General features: G+C 39.9%; 1 protein-coding gene and 1 pseudogene across 1 annotated transcript; both read right to left on the bottom strand.

The window, feature by feature from the left end:
• Positions 1-3,668: 3,668 nt before the first annotated feature.
• On the bottom strand, positions 3,669-7,008 carry LOC143859702 (putative 2-oxoglutarate-dependent dioxygenase AOP1). Its single transcript, XM_077370354.1, has 3 exons — positions 6,507-7,008; positions 4,788-5,109; positions 3,669-4,052 (listed from the first exon to the last, which is right to left on the bottom strand). Exons 1-3 carry the CDS (start codon positions 6,890-6,892, stop codon positions 3,804-3,806), a joined length of 957 nt encoding a protein of 318 aa, XP_077226469.1. The 5' UTR covers positions 6,893-7,008; the 3' UTR covers positions 3,669-3,803.
• Positions 7,009-16,518: 9,510 nt separating this feature from the next.
• LOC143859014 (putative 2-oxoglutarate-dependent dioxygenase AOP1 pseudogene) lies at positions 16,519-18,903 on the bottom strand (annotated as a pseudogene).
• Positions 18,904-20,696: the final 1,793 nt, after the last annotated feature.

Genomic DNA, 20,696 nt, shown 5'->3' with positions numbered 1-20,696 from the left:
GGGCCCATCAAATGAACGCTTTGGATCATCCAAACAATGTGGGCCCACTGTATTTTTGGTAGTGTTTGGATTCTGGTATGGGCCCACATTGTTTGGATGATCCAAAGCATTCATTTGATGGGCCCTGACATAAATAAGGTGTGCCCAAAAAATCAGCTCCATCGGATCATCCTAACCCTTCAATCTGTGGACGAACCGTCAACTAAGTGGGCCTACCTTATACAAATTGAAACTACAGGGGGTGTGGTTGTCACGTTTTAAACTATAGGGGTAGAAGTGGATGGGTCAGAAGCTAGAGGGGGTGTAAATGTAATTTTCCTTATATATTTTTTTTAATATATAACTAAAGATGACGTTTGAAAATCTGAATTCAACGCTACATGTTTGAGGGCATCTCCATTCTCCACATATACAGGCCAAGGCCAACTAGACCAAATGACCATGACCAACCATACACATACGCCAGAGGAGGAGTCCATATATGGGATCGGACCCCAGCCTATGCAATATCATTTCCCTAAACAATAAAAATAAAGGGGTTTGCTAGGGACCATCGCAAAGGCATTTAGTGGATGTGCCGTTGCATGTGAGAGCAGCCACCTCAGATAAATTAAATGAATAAGACAAAATCATAGCCTCTAAAATCGGTTGAGTCTCCGAGAGCAAAAAAAGACAAGAGTACAAGCACTAGAGGTCATGAAGGAGGAAGAAAAAAATTCTAGTTTGGCTCTTGCCACTCTTGCTCGAGAAAGATGATATGCATCTTCATTTGCCGACCTCCTAACATGATGATAGAAAACTCTATGACCCTCAACTCAGTCTACTATCTCATCAAAGATCTCAAAAAATCTTCACGGGGAGTAGATTGCCCTTCCAACCACCTAGAAAACTCTATGACCCTCAACTCGGTCTACTATCTCATCAAAGATCTCAAAAACTCTTCACGGCGGAGTAGATCGCCCTTCCAACTACCTAATCACGTTTAAGGAGTCTTCTTCCAATATGAGATTGTGCACATCTCTATCTGACGTCAGTCTTAGGCCTTGAAGGATAGCTTCCACTTCCGCTTCATTTGAATCTTTAATTCGTATTGGCCTGAGAAAGCCGGCCACTTTATAACATTATTCTCATCTCTTAGAAGGCCTCCTATACTTGAGGGTCATGGGTTGCTCAAACTGGATCCATCAAAATTTAGCTTCAACCACTCAGATTGGGGTGAGGGAGGGGTCAGAGGTCGAATAAAGAGAGAAATCGGGAAGGATTTTCGCCCATGAGATTAGGGCTGCACATGGTTCGGTCCGGTTCGGTTTAAGGGAATTTCTTAAACCGAACCGATCCCATCGGTTTGGAATTTTTCCAAACCGTAACCGAACCAATTGGCAGTTGAACCAAACCAAACCGAACCGGTTTTGACCGGTTCGGTTTGGTTCAGTTCACGGTTATCTGTATTTTACCTATAATTAATGGGCAGTCATAAATAGAAAAAGACATAATGGATTACTATTGGACGAACCGTTTGATTTTGGGGATAATGGACAACTTTGGACCATTTGATTTTGGGGGATAATGGACGAACCGTTTGAAGTTTGAAGTTGAACGACAAAAAATACTAAAAAGAGATATCTGAACCGGTTCAGTTCGGTTTTCATATCAATTGCGGTTCGGTTCGGTTTTGTGGATTAATATTTTCTGAACTGTGAACCGAACCGATTGGATCGGTTTTGTGAAAATCGTAACCGTGACCGAACCGGTAGATATAAAAACCAAACCGAACCGAACCGAATGGCCCGGTTCGGTTCGGTTTATCGGTTTGAGCGGTTTTGTTGTGCAGCCCTACATGAGATCACTAAAGAGATAATCCTATAGAAGGAGAAGGAAGCACTCTTGACCACATTCTTATAAGTACAGGCATTTCCAGATGGATGCTCTCAACAAAGTGCATTTATTATTTCTTTAGGCCATGTTTGGTTGTCATTGATTTTTTTTCATGGTAAATCGGTGTTTCCAAGTGGTGAGAGAGGAGTAGGGAAGCGGGAGAAGAAGAGAGACTTGAGAGGGCACGATTGAGATGAGCGTGAGAAGTGCTAAAAATCAGGCAAAAGTCTATCCTAGTTTGAGTAGAGTTTTTTGTTTTCTGATTTTTAGCCACTTCACCTCATCTCCAATTGGAGCAACCAATTTATCATGAAAAAAAAAATTCATAGTAGCCAAACGTGCCCTTAAGATGACAATTTTTCTGAGTCATTTTTATACATGACCTTACAAATGCACTTTGTTGACATTGACCATTGGGAGCGCCCTTGTAGCTGGTTTTTGCAATGATGCCCTTCAGTTTATCATCCCTCTTCAAGAGATTATTTAAACTCAGTATTACAACCTCCAAAAATGAGTATTTAAGCTGTTCCCTAAGGGTGTAAATGGATATTTGAACATTCGATTACTGTCCGCATCTGAATCCGTTTAAAGCAAATATTATCCGAATCCGTTTCAAGCGGATATTATCCGAATCCTTTTATGAGATATCCGGCTCTTAGCGAACGCGAATCTGGTAAGTGGTATATCTGATCCGTTTAACATCCGAATCCGAGAAGTACATCCTTTTTATTTAATATTACTAATATCATTAATATTTATTTTTATTAATGACACATTATCTTTTGTTTCCAAAGAAAAGAGAATTTTCTTTTTAGAAAAACAAAAAACAAAAACAACAAGTGTTTTGGGTGGGAAATGGAGTAATCTCATTTTAAGGGCATTCTTAGAGTTTGACATGGCTTCTTTATAAAGCAACACATGTGAGTTGTAGGATGAAAGAGATAAATGGATGATCGTGATTGAAAGAAGATGTCATAGCTTCTAGAGAATTCTAAAGCAAAGAGGCCATATAAGTCATTGATGGTAAATGGACGGCCCGGGTCAATTTTCCAACTTAGGGTTATATAAAAACCCAAAATGCAATTAAAAGAGGAGACTTTTAAGGTTTGCAAGGAGAAACAAGAAAGAAGAGAAAGGAAGAGGCCGAGACACCATCTCTTGCATTTCTTGGTACCCCCAACCCCCACCAAAATCCACCGCCGCTCCTCTCCACCTTCTCACGAGTCATGGTCACCTCCATCACCGCAAGTCACTTCCTTCTCTAACCCAATCACCATCTCACCATCAGCACTCCCACTTCTCCTATTCAAAATAGCCCAAACCCATTCCATCATATACAAAAAAAAAAAAAAAACACCCAAATAGCACTACCAACATCATCCATCCTCACCGCCTCTCTCTTTCTCTGCCTTTGTTTTAAAAGGAAGAATATGATCTCATATATTTTAGGATTTGAGAGTTAATTTTGAGAAGAGAAGATAGAGGTCTGGTTTTAGGGTATGCGAGAAGTACGAAAGAGAAGAAAGATAAAGTGCTGCAATAAAATGTTCAAATTTACCGGATAAACGGATATGGATAGTATCCGAATTCGAACAATATCCGTCGGAATCAAATTCGGTAATAGATATTAAATATCCGTCGAATTCGAATCCGGGTAAATCGGATAGTGTACACTGTAATCGAATTCGGATATAGCCATATCCGCTCCGAATTAGATCTGTTTACACCACTACTGTTCCCCAAAAAAGCAAGCAGAACAACATTATAGCATTATATGATGAAAACTTGAACCCTTAAAACAATATTCTTAGTGTTTGTATAAACATCATATTTATTATCACATAAACAAACATCATAGATTGATTTGTAAACATGAAACAGAACACACAGGCAAATAGGAAGATCTGTACGCCGAGAAAAAAAAAAAATTATATTCCAGCATGTTCCTTTAGGGCAGTGAGGCCATCCTTACTAAAATCTGAGAAATAGTGGCGCTTGAATTCCAAGTATTCAAAAGGCTTGAAAACCTGTGGGTGTTCTTCATCCACAAGTTCTTCCGGGCACTTTATAATCCATCCGTCCTTCGGAACCATGAACAGCCCTACCGACAACCTCTCCTTGCTTTCGCTCATCATCACACGGTGACGAGGTGAATGGACTCTTCCATTGCTCCATGCCTGCAAAAAAAAAATGCAAAAACGAAACATCAAAATTGTTTGTTACAAGCATAGGTCTGGCACAGAATGGGCACATATGTGGCGTTTTGACCATGATCATGCAGATCGCCTCAAGGGGGATCCACCAAATCAATGATCTTGATCACACATGTATGTTATGTGGGACTCAATGTTGATCATTAAGATTATGTCTTGAAATTGATTGATCGGGTAGTGAACTCATAAATTTAAGTCCTCTCCCTTTGTTTCTACCTCATAAAAATACATATGGGTGCAATTGAGGCTCTAGAATTGACATCTGATTCCAATTTTGCCTAATTCTAGAGTTGAGTCCAAAAAATAATAATAATAACAGAATCAACGGGGAATAATTGACACCATGTGGAATTAAAAGGGGAAAATGCCAGAATCTCTTTCCCACCCCAAGAGGAATCTGAATATGATGTTGATTCCGATTCCTAATTCCGGCAATCCAAGCGAAGCCACTAGAGTTTGCATAAATCAGGTGGGACCCCAAGCCAGCATGGAGGGCCACTGGGCTTGGCATCCCAGCCGTCCCGTCCTGATGGCGCTTATCTAGTATAAAATATGGGAGATGATAAATTCGCACCCGCTGTAGGACACCCTGCCACAATTCACGTTACAAGGGGTGCGAATTATTCTACGGCGGTTGCGAAATTATCATCTCCCTAAAATATATATAAATTGAGATATATGGAAATTAGAAAAACTTACCACAAATGAATCACCAGTGAAGACCATGAAGGAGTTGGGAGATGGTTTGATGAGGGCCCATTCCCCTTCTTTGGTAAAAACTTCCAACCCATCCACATCATTTTGGCACAAAATTGTGAAGAAATTTAAGTCCGTGTGAGTGCCAAGACCCACGGCCGGGTCAGACCCACTTGCAGGGTCGTAATGCATTATATGGAAAACGGTTCTCAAGGATTCTGTTTGAGAATCGAGGTACTTTTCCACCCCCAAACTCTCCAAAATTATCCCCCGAAGCATCCTTTCAAGGCCAATTAACTTCTGAACAAATGAGTAGATTTCTTCACTGCCAAAACATTAAAAGTAGTGAGATGCTTAGTGAACTACCTCTCTCTCTCCCTCTTCCATGCACCCTTTCTGATCCTCTCTACTCTATCCACTTGGCAAATTAATATTCTCTCTCTCCCTCTTCCATGCACCCTTTATGCAATCTTAGCAAGAAAAAATACCCCTATGCTGTGAACTTCAGATCCTCTCTCCCCTTATTCGGGCCCCTCTAGCCCTCATTTTTTTAGAATGACACCTCTGGGCCCACATTGTACGTGCGAAGTGCAAAGTGCGCCTAAAAAAGCGCCAATAAAGCGCCACTATGCGCCCTATAGCCCATTGCCCACGTCGCGTGCGAACGGTGCGTTGCACCGTCCCGCGGGTCCAACCATGAGTTCAACCCAATGTGCAATCAACAAGAGTTAGAAAAGGTAGTGCTTTATAAGCCCTTCTCTTTCTTTTCTCTCATCCGATGTGGAACTATCTTTTTCAACTACACTTCTACATCCTTTTGTAAAAGCAAATATTTCCAAGAAAACATTTTCTTTTTCCCAAACGCTTTTGATAAAACATTTTCCAAAACACTAAAACATGTAATATACATGATTTTGAAAATGCAAAATCACTAACACACATTAATTAATTAAATCTGAATTTGACCAAGTTAATGTCAGGAGCAATGATAGATGCAAGGGAGCCCTTGCATAAAGAGCGGCAGAAGAGCTCTTCATTGGATCCACGCCATTTTCAGTTACATTTTGAAATCGGTTGAAAAAGAAAAATCAGTTACATGTGATGATGTGGATCCAATCATGAGCCCTTTTGCCGCTCTTTATGCAAGGGCTCCCTTGTATCTATCATTCCTCTAATGTTAGATGTCTATATATAGTACAAAATTTATATATAGAAAAAATTTGCTAGGGACCAACGCAGAAGGCATTTCGCACACTGGCTGTTGCAGTAGAGAGCAGCCTATCAGACAAATTAAATGACTAAGACAAAGTCTGTTGAAAATTGTGCCTATGTGTATGCTCTCTCATGGAACAACCGGTCCACGAAATGCCTTTTGCAATGGTCCCTAGCAAATCCCTTTTTGAACTATGGTTTTATATCATAGAACCCATGGTTTTTGTGCAACTGTTGTAGATGATGTATAAATGATTAAATAACGCCATCCCAAACAGCTTCAGCTTTTGGACTAATTGGTTGTTTTCACATGGTATCAGAGCTATTGCCTCATGCGGCCAACCTTCAAAACAAGAGGGGCCACATGTGAGGGTGAGTGTTGAAGTGTAAATGATTAAATAATTAACACTATCTCGAACAGCTTAAGCTTTAGGAGTATTTGGTTGTTTTTCACCTTTTAAAACTACGATCGTCAATAACTGGGGCCGAGTTTTTAATCCTTGAGCTCACCTAAAACTTGGGTTCCCTTCAGGCCACATGATGTTCGTAAATTTCTCAAAGCTTTCACGCAAATCAGCATCCTTGATACGCACATTCTGGATCAAAGGGGCCGTTGGATACTTTCCCTTGCCCATGTATTGGGGGAAAGGCTGGTCAGGTGTAGATTCGCTCTTCACCGTGGCTTCGAGGCGGAGTGCAAAGAGATCTTTCACTAAACTGAAGAGTTTTTTACGATCGACGGTAGAAACCATAGGGAATACAACCTCAAAGCAACCGAATTGTTGTGTGGCGCTCAAAACCTGACCTCGGAGTCGTTCCCATGACTTCGTTCCGGCCTCCAACTCCTCCCCAGAGAAATCAATGGTGGGAAGTTTTGGAATTGTTTCACTCGGCATTCTCTCTTCTGCAGAGGATAAAGAGAAAACTAAGAAGCGTCTTTCTCTCTCCCTCTCTAGCCTTACAAAGCTTCTAGTTCTTGAGCACTGTCTCCACTATAATGCATTAACCATTGTTCACACACAATTATTTATAGGATTATATGATATTTCCACTCCGTTTCCTAACATTTCCACCCTATTCGTTTGTCTGTTTGTACAAATTTTTGTCCCTGACAGCCCACTCACTAGTGCCATTTATACCTATATAAGAATATGGTTTTAAAATTACTAAAGAAATATGATGCTTTGTCTTTTTAAATGGCCTTAATGCATTGTCCATGAGTAAAGTAACAGGGAGGGCCATCCGGGAGATTCCCATTACGATCATTCCATTGCACAAGGAGTTTTTTATTAACACCTTTTTGATGTCGGTGGTGGAGTCTTTTAGGACTCCTATATTAAGATGTAAACCAAGCATCCGATGAGCACTGGCAACGGGGAAACCGATTTGGAGAGGTTATCCTTATACGGAAAAAGGTGGTGCGTACATCTTTGGGGAAAAATAAGGGAACAAGAGAGGTTCATGTAAAGCTTCAAGAAAAGAGTGTATTCTTGGCACTTGTGGAGGACTTGAAGAAGATATTTGGATCTCTTGAAGAAGAAGGTGAAGCACATCCATCTAGGGAGCAAAGGCGCTTGGATCCTAGACGGCGTAGGGATTATTTCTTGTGTAATCAAGAAAAAGCTTTGGGCTTTTGTGATCCGGTGAGTGCTTCTTGTAACCCACTTATTTTCCACATAGTGAAATCTTTTGAAGTCTTCTCCTGTAGACGTAGCCACACACATCGTGTGGTGAACCACGTTAAACCTTAGTGTTCTTGTGTACTTTATTTTTTGTTTGTCTTGCACTTTTATTTATTTGTTCTTGCAAATCCACTTCGGCAACGCTGGGTATTGTTAACACGAAAATCCAAAAACACACTTCCGTGTTCGGATTGTTAACAGGTCACTACGGAGGGCTGATTTTGAGACCCAATTTCGCAACAAGTGGTATCAGAGCTTTTGTTCTATAATGGAGGTGACAGTTTCTAGTGCAAAGTTTGAAGTGGAAAGATTTGACGGAAGAAATAGTTTTAATTTGTGACAAGTCAATGTTCGTAATTTGTTGGTTCAACAAGGATTACATAAATCACTGTTAGGGAAGGCTAAGAAACCTCCAGATATGTCAGATGGTGATTGGGATAACATGGATTTGAAGGCTATGAGCTCTATTCGCCTGTTGTTGGGAAACGATGTCAAATACTATGTTATGCATGAGAAATCTGCAGCGAATATATGGTTGAAACTTGAGAGTTTGTACATGACAAAGTCCCTCACAACCAGGTTGTATTTAAAACAACAATTATACACCTTGAAGATAAAGGAAGGGACTTAACTGATGGATCACTTGAAAGCCTATAATAAGATAATTTGTCAATTATCGAATATTGATGTGGAAATTGATGATAAAGACAAAGCCTTGATTTTGTTGACTTCTCTACCTCCATCTTATGAACGTTTGGTTATAACACTACTCTATGGTAAGGATACCATAGAATTAGAGGAGGTACTGCTAGTCTACTTTCTAATGAGATGAGAAAGAGGCCTACGGGTGGAAAGCAAGCAGAAGGTTTGGTTGCCAGAGGTAGACCACTAGAAAAAGAGAATGGGAATAATCGAGGCAGGTCTAGGTCAAAATCCAAAACAGGAAAAGGCAAGATAAAATATTTTCATTACCATAAAATTGGGCATATAAAGAAAGACTACCGAAAGCACAATTAAGATCTGGAAAAGAAGCGTGAAGAGGCTTCTGGACAGGCAAGTGTGGCAGATGAAAACTCAGATGAAGACTACGGCAAGGTGCTCACCGCATCATCAGGTATTGATCGTTATCATGACGCATGGATCTTTGATACAGGATGTTCTTTTCATATGTACCCACATAGGCATTGGTTCTCTACATATGAGCAATTGAATGGTGGCTCAGTTTTGATGGGGAATGCAACTCTTGCAAGACAATTGGGATGGGTACAGTGAATATAAAAATGTATGATGGAACCGTTAGAACCTTGACAGGAGTTAAACATGTTCCAGAGCTGAAGAAAAATTTGATTTCTTTGGGTGCTTTAAACACCAGTGGATGTCGATTTACTGGAGATGGTAGAACTCTGAAGGTTGTAAAGAGTTTTCTTGTGGTCATGAAGGCAAAGATGGTCAAAAATCATTTATATGAGTTGATGGGAAATACAGTGGTAGGTGGAACAGCCGTTTCTACAGAAGAAGATAGTGTGACTAATTTGACACAGCTTCGGCATATGCGGTTGGAGCATATGAGTCAGCAGGGTTTGAGAGAGCTTAGTAAAAGGAATCTACTCAAGGGTGTTAAAAGTTTCAAGTTGGACTTCTGTGAGCATTGTGTATTCGCAAAGCAGTGCAGGGTGAGTTTCAAAACTTCATATCATCGCAGCAAGGGCAAATTAGACTATGTGCACTCAGATGTGCGAGGACCAGCCCCTGTTGCTTCAAAGGACAGTGCCTCTATTTTGTGACGTTCGTTGATGATTATTATAAAAAAGTATGGGTTTACTTTCTAAAGAGGAAATCTAAGGTGTTTTCTACATTCAAGCAATGAAAAACCATGATTGAGAAGCAAACTGGCAAGAAGGTGAAGTGTCTGTCTTGAGGACAGACAATGGAGGAGAATACAAGTTTTTTGAGTTTATTGAGTTCTGCAAGGGTGAAGGCATAGTTCACCACTTTACTACACCAGAAACTCTGCAGTAAAATGGAGTTGTAGAACGGCTTAACATGACTCTTCTAGAGAGGGCTTGTAGTATGTTGAGCAATGCAGGATTAGAAAAGGACTTTTGGGCAGAAGCGGTTAATACAGCATGTTACTTGGTCAACAGGTTACCTCCGACAGTAATTTCTTGTAAGACTCCAGAATGGGTATGGTCTGGTAAACCTAGTGATTATTCTATTTTGAGTATATTTGGTTGTCCTGCTTATATTCATATTAAAAATGATCAACCCTCTAAATTTGACCCAAAATCTAAAAAGTGTATCTTTCTTGGATATGCAAGTAGGGTCAAGGGATTTAGAGTGTGGGATCCTTCTTCTAACAAGCTAACCATTAGTCGAGATGTTATTTTCGATGAATCTTCTGTGCTAAAGTCACATAAGCAGATTGGTGAAGAAGGAAAACATGACACAAGTGAGACCATTGAGGTGGAGGTTGACACTCCAAGAGAAGTGCAGAAAGAAAATATTCAAGTTGAATTTCCTGAAGCAAGACTACCTGAGCAGGATTAGCAGATGCATCAGTCAGGATCACAGGTTAGAAGATCTCAAAGAACTCATAATCCACCTGTACAATATGGCTATGAGGATATGTTGGCTTTTGCATTGGTAACAGAAAATGAAGATCCGGCTACATTTCAAGAAGCAGTTGCATGTGAAAACTCTAAGGGGCCGTATGGATACATGGATTTTAGAATCCTGAATTTTCTCAAAATTGTAGTTGGGAGACAGGAGAAGAAAGAGAGCAGCCTTCGTTTTCTGATTTCTAGCCCTTCTTTCCGACAACAAGAGAGCTGGCGATCGTCCCATGTTTCCAGGTTTTAGAAATCGCAGGTTGCGGGAGAAATTTCTAAAAAATCGCAGGTTGCGAGAGAGATTTCTAAAACCTGGTTTTCTTACTTAAAATCCAAGAAACGCTGCCAGGACAGCATACCAGCAGCTTAATCATGACCGTCTTTTATACTATTGTCAAACTAAAACCTGGATTCTAAAATCCGCATATCCAAACGACCCATAAGTATTGGGAGGATGCAATGGGTGAAGAAATGGAATCTCTTCAGAAGAACCAAACTTGGGATTTGGTGGAGTTACCAAAGGGCAAAAGAGCAATTGGGTGCAAGTGGTTTTACAAGAAAAAGGAAGGAAGCTCAGAAAATGGTGGAGAAAAATATAAAGCACATTTGGTGGCAAAGGGATAAGCTCAAAAGGAGGGAGTAGACTACAATGAGATATTTTCACCGGTAGTGAAGCATACTTCGATAAAAGTATTATTTGCCATGACAACACTATTTGATCTTGAGCTTGAGCAACTTATGTGAAAACGGCGTTTTTGCACGGGAAACTAGAAGTGGAAATTTACATGTATCAACTAGAAGGTTTCAAGTAGAAGGAAAAGAAGACCATAGTTGCAAGTTGAAGAAGTCATTGTATGGCTTGAAGCAATCTCCTAGGCAGTGGTACAAGAGGTTTGATACTTTCATGATTGGACAGAGTTTCTACAGAAGTGAGTATGACTCATGTGTTTATTTCAAAAACTTTGGTAATGGCTCTATCATTATTTTGATCTTATATGTTGATGATATGCTTATAGCTGCTAAAAGTATGCTGGAAATTAATAAGTTGAAAGCCAGGTTGAGCAATGAGTTTGAAATGAAGGACCTAGGCACTGCAAGGAAGAGTTTGGGTATGGGATTCGTCTAGACAGGAAAAAGAAAAAGTTGTGGCTATCTCAAAAGAAGTATATTGAGAAGATGCTCTCAAGGTACGAGATGGATAAAGCAAAGCCGGTAGCTACCCCACTTGGTGCTTATTTTAGACTTTCTTCTAAGTTGTCACCTACTACAGATGAATAAATGAGGTACATGTCTCAGGTTCCATATGTGAATGTTGTTGGCAGAATGATGTATGCCATGGTCTGTACTAGACCAGATATTGCACAAGCACTGGGTGTTGTTAGCAAGTACATGGCAGACCCAGGAAAATAAAATTGGCAAGCAGTCAAATGGATACTTCGGTATTTGAAGGGTATGTCGTCCCTTGGGATTTTGTTTGACATGAGCAGTGTTGGAAAAAGAAATATCATGGGCTATGTGGATTCCTATTATGTTGGAGATTTGGACAAGAGAAGGTCCACTACAGGTTACGCTTTTACGCTTGCTGGGTGACATGTCAGTTGGAGGTCCACTTTACAGACGACTATAGCCTTGTCTACTACAGAGGCAGCGTATATGGCAGCAACAGAAGTAGTGAAAGAAGCCATATGGCTGAGAGGACTCGTAAGTGAACTTGGGGTAGAGCAAGGAAACACTTGTGTGTATTGCGATAGCCAGAGTGCATTGGACTTGGTAAGGAATCAAGTGTTTCATGCGAGGACAAAACACATAAGCGTGAGGTACCATTTCATTCGAGAGGTTATAGACGGAGATGAAATTTCTTTAGAAAATGTTGACACAAGAAACAATGCCGCGGATATGTTGACTAAGCCTGTGACGACGGAGAAGTTCAAGCATTGGTTGGACATAATTAACGTTCGACATGTTAGGTCGAGCTAGCACCCTTCAGGGTGTGGTGGAGAAGACATTGTGATGAAATATATTTTCAAATGGCAGATGAACCAAATTCAAGCCAAGGTGGAGAATGTTGTAGTTGTCTTCAATTAGGATTCTTGCACAAGGTGTTTTTTATTAACACCTTGTTGATGTCGGTGGTGGAGTCTTCTAGGACTACTATATTAAGATGTAAACCAAGCATCCGATGAGCACTGGCAACGGGGAAACCGATTTGGAGAGGTTATCCTTATACGGAAAAAGGTGTTGTGTTATCTTTGGGAAAAAATAAGGTTACAGAGGTTCATGTAAAGTTTCAAGAAAATAGTGTATTCTTGGCACTTGTGAAGGACTTGAATAAGAGATTTGGATATCTTGAAGAAGAAGGTGAAGCACATCCATCTAGGGAGCGAAGGCGCTTGGATCCTAGACGGCGTAGGGATTATTTCTTATGTAATCCGGAGAAAGCTATGGGCTTTTGTAATCCGGTGAGTGCTTCTTGTAATCCACTTATTTTCCACATAGTGAAATCTTTTGAAGTCTTCTCCCGTGGACGTAGCCACACACATTGTGTGGTGAACCACGTTAAATCTTGGTGTTCTTTTGTGCTTTATTTTTGGTTTGTCTTGCATTTTTATTTATTTGTTCTTGCAAATCTACTTCGGCAACGCTGTGTATATTCTTAACTCGAAAATCTGGAAACACACTCGTGTTCGGATTGTTAACGGGTCACCGCGTAGGGCTAATTTTGAGCCCCAATTCCGCAACACTAGGAGGGGCTTCGTACGGTCCAAAAATCCATTTTTCCATCTTTGTATCCGTTTATCATTTTTCCCTATTATTCATCTCTTCCTAAGATTGTATTTGTTAAACCCAGACCACAAATTCAATATGGAGGAAGAAGAAGAAAAATTGGCAAAAATTGTCTTAAAATGAAAAAATTGGCAAAAATCGAGATTAAATTGTCATAAAATCAGGTTAAATTGACCAAAAAAAAAAAAACGGATTGAATTGGTAAACAATGAGTTAAATCGAAATGTCCGGTTGAATTCGTGAAACTTGGATTCAATCATGAAAAATTTTGGTGAATCAAGAAAAAATTGGGTTGAACCAAAAAAAAAAAGTCGGTATTTTTTTACCAATTCAACCCGATATTTACCTATTGAATCCGACCTTTCAATTTATGCCAAGTTTTTATTTTTAACCAAATTTTGCCAATTCAGCTAGGATTTTTTTACCTGTTGAACGTAAATTTTTAACGATTCAACCTGATTTTTTGCCGATTCAAACCATTTTACTTGCAATTTTCTGATTTTAGGTTATTTTGTGGGCGATGATATTTTCACCCCTCCTGCAGTACGCATTCGCCTTTGACGTCAAAAAGTGTTAAAGTTGCCCACATTTCACGTTATAAGGGGGGGCGAATGGTTACAACAGAGGGGGTGAAAATATCATCTCCCTAATTTTTTTCCAATTTTTGTAGTTTCTTCTTCTTCTTCTTTATCTTTAGTCCTCCTCCTCCTCTTCTTCTTCTTCTTCCACTTTTTCTACGGACGGAGGGCGATGGTGATCATCAAGTGGCGTAACAGCAACGATCAGCAGAGGAGAGCAACTGAAGACAAAAAAACATGCCAAATGAAAAGCAATAAAAGGAGTAAAATCGTCTTATGGCTCATACGATGCCCTTCTTAAGTGAATAATTTTGAAACTACAAGCCATTTGTAAATTCACACTCTTTCTGTTTTTATTTGGTATTTTAGAGTTATTTTAAGGGGAATAAATTGACATACAAAATAGATGGAAAAGGCAAAAATAGAGAGGTGTAAATGTGATTTTCCACTTATGTAATAACTAATAAGGTGGAATTTTCCTAAAAAAATTGAATAATGCTTTTTTCCAAATTTTAGTTATGCCTTTTCTTAGGTAGGTAAAAATAATTTCAGCAAAAATAGAGTACAAAACTAACAAGGATTGTCCAATCAGTGCAATTTATGGCCCATCGCCAATCCAATCCACAGTTCTAGCCCATCTCTTTGCTACGATTAGTGTCAGGAATATAACCGGGTCAAACTCACCCCTAAAAGCTAGCCGTTAGAGGGAGGGTGCCCATTCCCTTATAACCCATCCCCATCCACTTCACTTATCCGGTATGAGACTATTTGCTTTTGCATGACAATCTCCCCCTCCACACAGAAGCAACGTGGACCATCTCGCCCCGAACAAATAAGCGTGGACCATCTCGCCCCTATGCGGCGGCAACGTGGGAACCACCAGATAACTACACCGGGGTTTCCGAGATCTTCCTCGAGGGACATTCCTGCCCTTGGAGGCAAATTGGGGTTACCACGCCCTGAGCTCTGATACCATTTGTCAGGACCCGGGGATTTAACCGGGTAGAACTCACCCCTAAAAGCTAGCTATTATAGGGAGGGTGCCCATTCCCTCATAATCCATCCCCATCCACTTCACTTATCCGATGTGAGACTATTTGCTTTGGCATGGAACCCCAACAAGGAGGCCATCCAAAGTGTTCCCTCCAGCATTCCTGACCATACAGTTGGTACATTTATCACAATTATAACTAATAAAACATTAGATCGTACACAGACGGAACTTAAAATTCACACTAATCTGATAAATAAAACCATTAAACTAACCATTTCTTTCCATTGATATGTGTTTATCTGCCTTCCAGAAGTAAGTTTCTGAATTATGTAATTAAATTACAGTTTTCAGTTATGATAAAAAATTTAAAGAACATGTTATCTCTTCGGCTACAGCTATATGCCAATAATTTATTTATGTATTATACTATGCCTTACAAACCGTCTTAATCGCTTATATAACTTTTTCCTTTGTTACTGATGAGCTTTCCTTTTATTTGATTGCTAAGTGACAAACACAAAGAACTCATCCTCCTATTTGGAGGGATTTGCTAGGCAATTTTGCAGAAAGCCATTTAGCGGCTGTCTTTTGCACATGAGAATAGCTACACTGGTTGAGAGCTCCTCGTGGAGGAAGAAAAAAAAAATCTAGTTCAGCTCTTGCTGCTCTTGTGAAAGAAAGATGATATGACTCATCATTTGCTGACCTCCTAACATGATGATAGAAAACTCTATGACCCTCAACTCGATCTAGCATCTCATCAAAGATCTCAAAAAATCTTCACTAGGGAGTAGATCACCCATCCAACCACCTAATGACGTTTAAGGAGTCTTGTTCCTGTCGAGAAAAACCTCAAACCATTTCAAAAAAAAAAGGAGTCTTGTTCCACTATGAGATTATGCATATCTCCATCTGACATCAGTCTCAGGCCTTGAAGGATTGCTCTAACTTCTGCTTCATTGGAATCTTTAATTCTTATCGTCTTGAAAAAGCCCACTTTGTAACATTGTTCTCATCCCTTGGAAGACCTCCTGCACCTGAGGGTCCTGGGTTGCCCAAACCAGATCCAACAAAATTTAGCTTCAACGACCTAGGTTTAGGGGTCCATCTAGGGGCAACAGCCTCATTGCTCTCCCAACTATTACAAATCTCTTTCCAGTACCTTTCTAATGTCAGAGGTTGAATAAACATTTCCAGATGGACGCCCTCAACATAGTGCATTTATTATTCCTTTAGGCCATGTGTGGCTGTCAAGGATTTTTAGTCATGGTAAATCGGTGTTTCCAATGGTGAGAGACAAAGAGAGGAGTAGGGTAGTGGGAGAAGAAGAGAGATTTGGGAGGGCACGATTGAGATGAGCCTAAGAAGTGGCTAAAAGTCAGGAAAAAGTTTATCCTATTTTGAGTAGAGTTTTTTGTTTTCTGATTTTTAGCCATTTTACCAGCATCTCCACTTGGAGCTACCAATTTATCACGGAAGATCATGGTAGCCAAACGTATCCTTAAGTTGACATTTTTTCTTAGCCATTTTTATACATGCCCTTGTAAATGCCCTTTGTTGACATTGACCATTGGGAGCGCCCTTGTAGCTGGTTTTTGCAACGTTGCCCTTCAGTTTATCATCCCTCTTCAAGAGATTATTTAAATTCAGTATTACACACTAAAAAAACGAGGATTAAAGCTGTTTCCCAAAAAAGCAACGAGACCAACATGATAACATTATATGATGTAAAATTGAACACTAAAAACAGTATTCTTATTGTTTGTAAAAACATCATATATATTATCACATAAACAAACATCATAGATTGTCTAGTAAACATGAAACACAACACAGGCAAATGGGAAGATCTGCACGCCGAGAAAAAGAAGAAGATTATATTCCAGCATGTTCCTTTAGGGCAGTGAGGCCATCCCTACTAAAATCTGAGAAGAAGTGGCGCTTGAATTCCAAGTATTGAAAAGGCTTGAAAACCTGTGGGTGTTCTTCATCCACAAGTTCTTCCGGGCACTTTATAATCCATCCGTCCTTCGGAACCATGAACAGCCCCACCGACAACCTCTCCTTGCTTTCGCTCATCATCACACGGTGACGAGGTGAATGGACTCTTCCATTGCTCCATGCCTGCAAAAAAAAAAATGCAAAAACGAAACATCAAAATTGTTTGTTACAAGCATAGGTCTGGCACAGAATGGGCACATATGTGGCTTTTTGACCATGATCATGCAGATCGCCTCAAGGGGGATCCACCAAATCAATGATCTTGATCACACATGTATGTTATGTGTGACCCAATGTTGATCATTAAGATTATGTCTTGAAATTGATTGATCGGGTAGTGAACTCATAAATTTAAGTCCTCTCCCTTTGTTTCTACCTCATAAAAATACATATGGGTGCATTTCAGGCTCGGGTTCAAAAAATAATAATAATAACAGAATCAACGGGGAATAATTGACACCATGTGGAATTAAAAGGGGGAAATGCCAGAATCTCTTTCCCACCCCAAGAGGAATAGTATAAAATATGGAAGATGATAAATTCGCACCCCCTGTAGGACACCCTGCCACAATTCACGTTATAAGGGGTGCGAATTATTCTACTGCGGGTGCGAAATTATCATCTCCCTAAAATATATATAAATTAGAAAAACTTACCACAAATGAATCACCAGTGAAGACCATGAAGGAGTTGGGAGATGGTTTCATGAGGGCCCATTCCCCTTCTTTGGTAAAAACTTCCACGCCATCCACATCATTTTGGCACAAAATATTGAAGAAATTTATGTCGGTGTGAGTGTCAAGACCCACGGCCGGGTCAGACCCACTTGCAGGGTCGTAATGCATTATATGAAAAACGGTTCTCAAGGATTCTGTTTGAGAATCGAGATACTTTTCCACCCCCAAACTCTCCAAAATCATCCCCCGAAGTATCCTTTCAAGGCCAATTAACTTCTGAACAAATGAGTAGATTTCTTCACTGCCAAAACATTAAAAGTAGTGAGATGCTTCAGATCCTCTCTCCCCTTATTCTGGCGCACATTTTATTAGAATGACACCTCTGGGCCCACATTAATTAATTAAATCGGAATTTGACCAAGTTAATGTTAGATGCCTATATATGGTACTCAATTTATACATAGAAAAAAATTGCTAGGGAGCAACGCATAAGGCATTTCGCGCACTGGCTCTTGCATGAGAGAGCAGCCACATCAGACGAATTAAATGAATAAGACAAAATCTGTTGAAAATTGTGCCGATGTGTCTGCTCTCTCATGGGACAACCGGTCCGCGAAATGCCTTCTGCGAAGGTCCTTAGCAAACCCCTTTTTGAACTATGGTTTTATCATGATAGAACCCATTGTATTTGTGCACCTGTTGTAGATGATGTATAAATGATTAAATAACATCATCCCTAAAAGCTTCAGTTTTGGAGTAATTGGTTGTTTTCACATTGTATCAGAGCTATTGCCTCATGCGGCCAACCTTCAAAACAAGAGGGGCCACATGTGAGGGTGAGTGTTGAAGTGTAAATGATTAAATAATTAACACGATCTCGAACAGCTTAATCTTTTGGAGTATTTAGTTGTTTTTCACCATTGTCAATAGTGTTTCAAAATGCGGGTGCAGTTCCGAACGCAATCAAAGAAAATCTAAGTTGACTCGGCAGGACGTGGTCAAGTACTTAATTGATGCGGCTTAGTACTTGTTTGACACTAAGAGTCTTAAGGAGTTTTTATTGACTCTGTAGGGCAACACGTAGAACACGACCAAGTGAAAAGGGAAACGAATCGGGGAAGCCCACGATGACGCGGAGGAGTTTTAAAACTACATTTGTCAATAACTCGGCCAGAGTTTTTAATCCTTGAGCTCACCTAAAACTTGGGTTCCCTTCAGGCCACATGATGTTCGTAAATTTCTCAAAGCTTTCACGCACATCAGCATCCTCGATATGCACATTCTGGAACAAAGGGGCTGTTGGATACTTTCCCTTGCCGATGTATTGGGGGAAAGGCTGGTCAGGTGTAGATTCGCTCTTTGCCATGGCTTCGAGGGGGAGTGCATAGAGATCTTTCACTAAACTGAAGAGTTTTTTACGATCTACGGTAGAAACCGTAGGGAATACAACCTCAAAGCAACCAAATTGTTGTGCGGCGCTCAAAACCTGACCTCGGAGTCCTTCCCATGACTTCGTTCCAGCCTCCAACTCCTCCCCAGAGAAATCAATGGTGGGAAGTTTTGGAATTGTTTCACTCGGCATTCTCTCTTCTGCAGAGGACAAAGAGAAAACTAAGAAGCCTCTTTCTCTCTCCCTCTCTAGCCTTACAAAGTTTCTAGTTCTTGAGCACAGTCTCCACTATAATTCTTTGAGCATTGTTCACACAATTATTTATAGGATCATATGATATTTCCACTCCGTTTCTAAACATTTCCACCCCTTTCGTTTGTCTGCTTGTACAAAGTTTTATACCTGATAGCCCTCTGACTATTGCCATTTGTACCTAAATAAGAGTATGGTTTTCAAATTACTAAAGAAATATGATGCTTTGTCTTTTTAAAATGGCCATTAATGCAATGTCCATAAGTAAAGTAACAGAGAGGGCCGTCCGGAAGATGCCCATTACGATCATACCCTCCAAGTAGTTATTTCCAAAAGGGCAAAAAAAAAAAAACTTTAAGTAAATTTCCACAAATAGTTTGAATTTATCTATGGCTGTTAGTTTCAACTATACTGACCAAGGAGGAGCTGCCAAAGAAGGAGTACAAATGTTTTTTGTATAGATCCCCTGGAATCTGTGTAGGCGTTATACTGCCATATTAATTTTGACACTTACGTACTGTCCCCATTTTCGATCAATAAAATCCTTGGTTAATTTTCAAAAAAAAAAGAGGAGGGGCTTCGTACGGTCCAAAAATCCATTTTTCCATCGTTGTGTCATTTTATCATTTTTTTTTTTTTTCCTTGTTATTCATCACTTCCTGAGGTTGTATTTGTTGCACCCAGACCACAAATTCAATATGAAAGAAGAAGATGAAGACAAAGAAGAAGAATTGGTGAAATTTGTGTTAAAATGAAAAAATTGGAAAAAAGCGAGATTATATTGACAAAAAATCAGGTTGAATTGCCAAAAAAATCAGGTTGAATAAGCGAAAAAAAAATTTAAAAAAATAACTAATTGAATTGGTAAACAATGGGTTAAATAAAAAAAGGTCAGGTTGAATGAGTAAAACTTGGATTCGATCATGAAAAACTGTGGTGAATCAAGAAAAAATTGGGTTGAAACATTAAAAAATCGGTTTAAATCCGTAAAAAAATCGGTTTTTTTTACCAATTTAACCCGTTTTGGCCAATTCAGCCCTGATTTTTTTTACCTTTTCAACATAAATTATTAACGTTATCCAATTTTTGTTGATTCAACCCCATTTTTTGCTCATTCAAACTGTTTTATTTACTATTTTCTGATTTTATGTTATTTTTTGCCTAGTTTCTTCTTTTTGCACTTTTTCTACGGATGGAGGGCGATTGTGATCATCAAGAAAGTGACCAGCAGACGAGAGCAATTGAAGACAACAAAAAATGATAAATGAAAAGCAATAAAAGGAGTAAAATCGTCTTATTGGCTCATATGGCCCCCTTCTTGAGTAAATAATTTTGAAACTACAAGCCATTTGTAAGTTCACACTCTTTCTGTAATTACTTGGTATCTTACAGTTATTTTAAGTAGGGGTGCAACTCGGGCGGGTCAGGTTCACGTTGAGGCCAACCTGAACCCGACCTGAGCAACCATTTACTCAACCCGAACCCGACCCGAGTTCCAACCCGACGAGGTTCAACCCGACCCCACCCGAGCAGCCCTTTTTGCCAACCTGAACCCGACCCAACCCAACCCAACCCGAGATTTTAAGCTTAAAAATTAAAAAATTTATTAAAAATTTCGGGTTGAACTCAGGTCAGGTTTTCCCAAGCCCTCAACCCGAACTCAACCCGGGTTGAGAAAACCCATCCCGAACCCGACTTGAACTCAACCCAACCCGCGGGTTGAGCCTAGGGGT

The sequence above is a fragment of the Tasmannia lanceolata genome, unplaced genomic scaffold, assembly GCF_043159265.1.
Source record: "Tasmannia lanceolata isolate RefF3 unplaced genomic scaffold, GAP_Taslan_0.1 ptg000003l, whole genome shotgun sequence".
NCBI lineage: Eukaryota > Viridiplantae > Streptophyta > Magnoliopsida > Canellales > Winteraceae > Tasmannia > Tasmannia lanceolata.
The sequence above is the reverse complement of the archived record's forward strand: the minus strand, read 5'-3'. Positions and strand labels throughout refer to the sequence as shown.